The 2662-nt window shown below is 33.1% G+C and overlaps 1 protein-coding gene across 1 annotated transcript; it reads left to right on the top strand.

The window, feature by feature from the left end:
- Positions 1-1530: 1530 nt before the first annotated feature.
- On the top strand, positions 1531-2409 carry LOC109587874 (uncharacterized). The gene is made up of 5 exons (XM_020004094.1): positions 1531-1947; positions 1998-2021; positions 2071-2167; positions 2215-2276; positions 2321-2409. Exons 1-5 carry the CDS (start codon positions 1614-1616, stop codon positions 2407-2409), a joined length of 606 nt encoding a protein of 201 aa, XP_019859653.1. The 5' UTR covers positions 1531-1613.
- The last annotated feature ends 253 nt before the right edge of the window (positions 2410-2662 follow it).

The raw sequence follows: 2662 nt of genomic DNA, 5'->3' as shown, positions 1-2662 counted from the left end.
CTGAATGGACTGAGAGAACTAACAACTTATAACATCACAGTTAGAGCATATCAACAATTACTGGGACCTGCTAGTACAATCAAAGTACAGACCTTACCAGGTATTGCTACTGCATTTAATGTACTTCTAACATTATTGATGCAATTTTATAGTTATTAATTCAATCAATTGGACACTAGTCTCATCCATTACACAACTCAATAACACTCAATATTGTATCACTTGCATTACAACTACTGATATGAATCCATCAACTGATGTTTACTGGTTAGTGAATAGAGTGATGAAGAGTAACTCAATGTATACATTAATTGATGTCCTGACATACAACAACACACTACTGGTATATCCTGATCCACTGGGAGTGTCAGTCACTGTTACCTGTATAGCAATGATTGAAGGAGTCAACTACAGTCAATCTGTGACATTACATGGTATGAATAATTGATTATACTTTAATCAATATTGCTTTATATATTTTCAGCTCCTAATGGTCCTCCAAATAATGTGAAAGGGTTTATATTAAATGCAACTAGTATTAAAGTGAACTGGACCAATTCATCAGAGGCTATTGGATATGTGATTGAGTATACTACTGAAAGTGTAACAAGGAATGTAGTATCTACAAGTAAAGATGAAATTGTACTAACAGATCTCTTACCAATGAGTACCTATACCATCAGTGTGTACTCATATATAGATCTTCCTTCAGTTAATAGTACAGTAACAGTGTTAAAGTTTAATGGTGAGTTATTATCATTGGCAGAATGTAATTGAATTGATATCTGTTGTAGTTCCTAGTCCAGTAACTAGTCTCTCAGTATCTAATGTCTCAACTACTGGTATTACAGTGAACTGGACTATTCCTAGTAGTGATGATTATCTAACATACTGCACCATCTCCTATACTTCATCTTGTCCCCAGTTATCATCAGTGAATGAGACAGTCTCTGTTGCTCCTCATCAGTCCACTACAACATACAGTTATACATTAATAGGTCTGTATAGTGGCATGAACTATACCATCACAGTGAGAGCTGGTAATGTACTAGGAGGATCTGATCCTAGTTCAGTTGAAAAAGGCACAATGTCAAAAAGTGTGCACGTTTTTTATTAAAGCTAATTATTATGTAACATTATATTTATAGCTCCTACTGGTGTACCTACTTCTTTGTCTTTATTACAACCAATATATAATTTCACTTGGAATGAGGTCAATTGTTCTGAGCGTAATGGTCTAATCACAAGCTATACAGTGATGATCAGTAACAGTAGTATCACATACAACCTCACCAGTACTGAGAGACATATTATATTAAATGATCTAGTATTTGGTACTGAGTATAACATCAGTGTAGCTGCTGTCAATTCTGCTGGAAGAGGTTCCTTCAGTGATCATATAATTGTAGAGATTGGAATAGGTATGCATGCTTTAAGTTTTTTGTGAGAATCTGTTTCTTTATTTAGTACCTGGCCCAGTTGGTTCAGTATCCAGTATCATGGACACTACATGGGCTGTTATCTCATGGAGTATACCTATTTATATTCCATCAGACTATCCCATCATTACATATGAGATAGGATATCATGCCTTAGAGTCTGGTAACTGTTCAATGGTATATGATGATGACATTACCCCTCAAGTATTGAATCTATTTAATGTATCTAGTAACAATACATTTACTACCATCACTGGTCTGAATAGTAATACCTGTTACATTCTTGGTGTACATGCATACTCTGATAATGGATACGGGGCATGGACAGTTACTATTAATGAGACTCTAGAACTAACAGAATCATCATCTGTACTAATGTCACCATCATCTGCACAAATATCGTTATTTACAATAGCATCATCGTCAACCACAAAACAGTTATTTTCTACAGTAATATCACCATCATCTACTGTAAAGTCTTTATCATCATCAGTAATACCAACATCAGGTATGAGTATAGTCCCCATAATTTAAAAATCTTACTTGTTTTCAAAACAGTGGCTGCTACTATAAAGCCTGAAAGTAAGTTTTTTATTTTGTATGAAGATTTATATAATAATTATGATTACAGGTACTTCATTCATTGTTACTATTGGAGGCTCAGGGATTACTGTAATAATAATAGCACTATTGATTGTGTTGATTGTTATAATTATAGCTTTTATAAAGTAAAATCTATAAGTGTCAAAAGTGTTCATTATTAGTTTTTTAACAGAAAAAAGAAGTCATTGAAAATTAGCAAATACAATGTTAACATAGCTATGTCAGAAATACAAGGTAGTTATGATGTACTATTGAAACTATTACTAATTATTATATAGATAATGAGAGCCTAACCAAAAATGATGAAGAAAAATATTGTGAAATAAATAAAGAAGAGCCAAGTAAAGAGTATCAATTGAATAAATAGTTTTGATGCATAACTTTAGATTTATATGCAGCAATACAAGAAGTGCCAATTCCATCAGTTTATGAACCGACATATACTGATGTAGAGACTGCTGTTCTCTCTGTCTCTAATTTTGATCCACAGATTCCTCTCACTCTACCTATATCACTGGAGGATCTAAATACACATGTAACCAGTTGTCATAGCAATGGATTTGAAAGCCAATACACAGTAAATAATTCATATATGTACATGTACTGATGATTATAATAGA

Source organism: Amphimedon queenslandica, unplaced genomic scaffold (genome assembly GCF_000090795.2).
Source record: "Amphimedon queenslandica unplaced genomic scaffold, v1.1 AMPQUscaffold_12408, whole genome shotgun sequence".
NCBI classification, from domain to species: domain Eukaryota; kingdom Metazoa; phylum Porifera; class Demospongiae; order Haplosclerida; family Niphatidae; genus Amphimedon; species Amphimedon queenslandica.
Note: the sequence above shows the minus strand (reverse complement) of the source record. Positions and strands in the feature narration are given on the sequence as shown.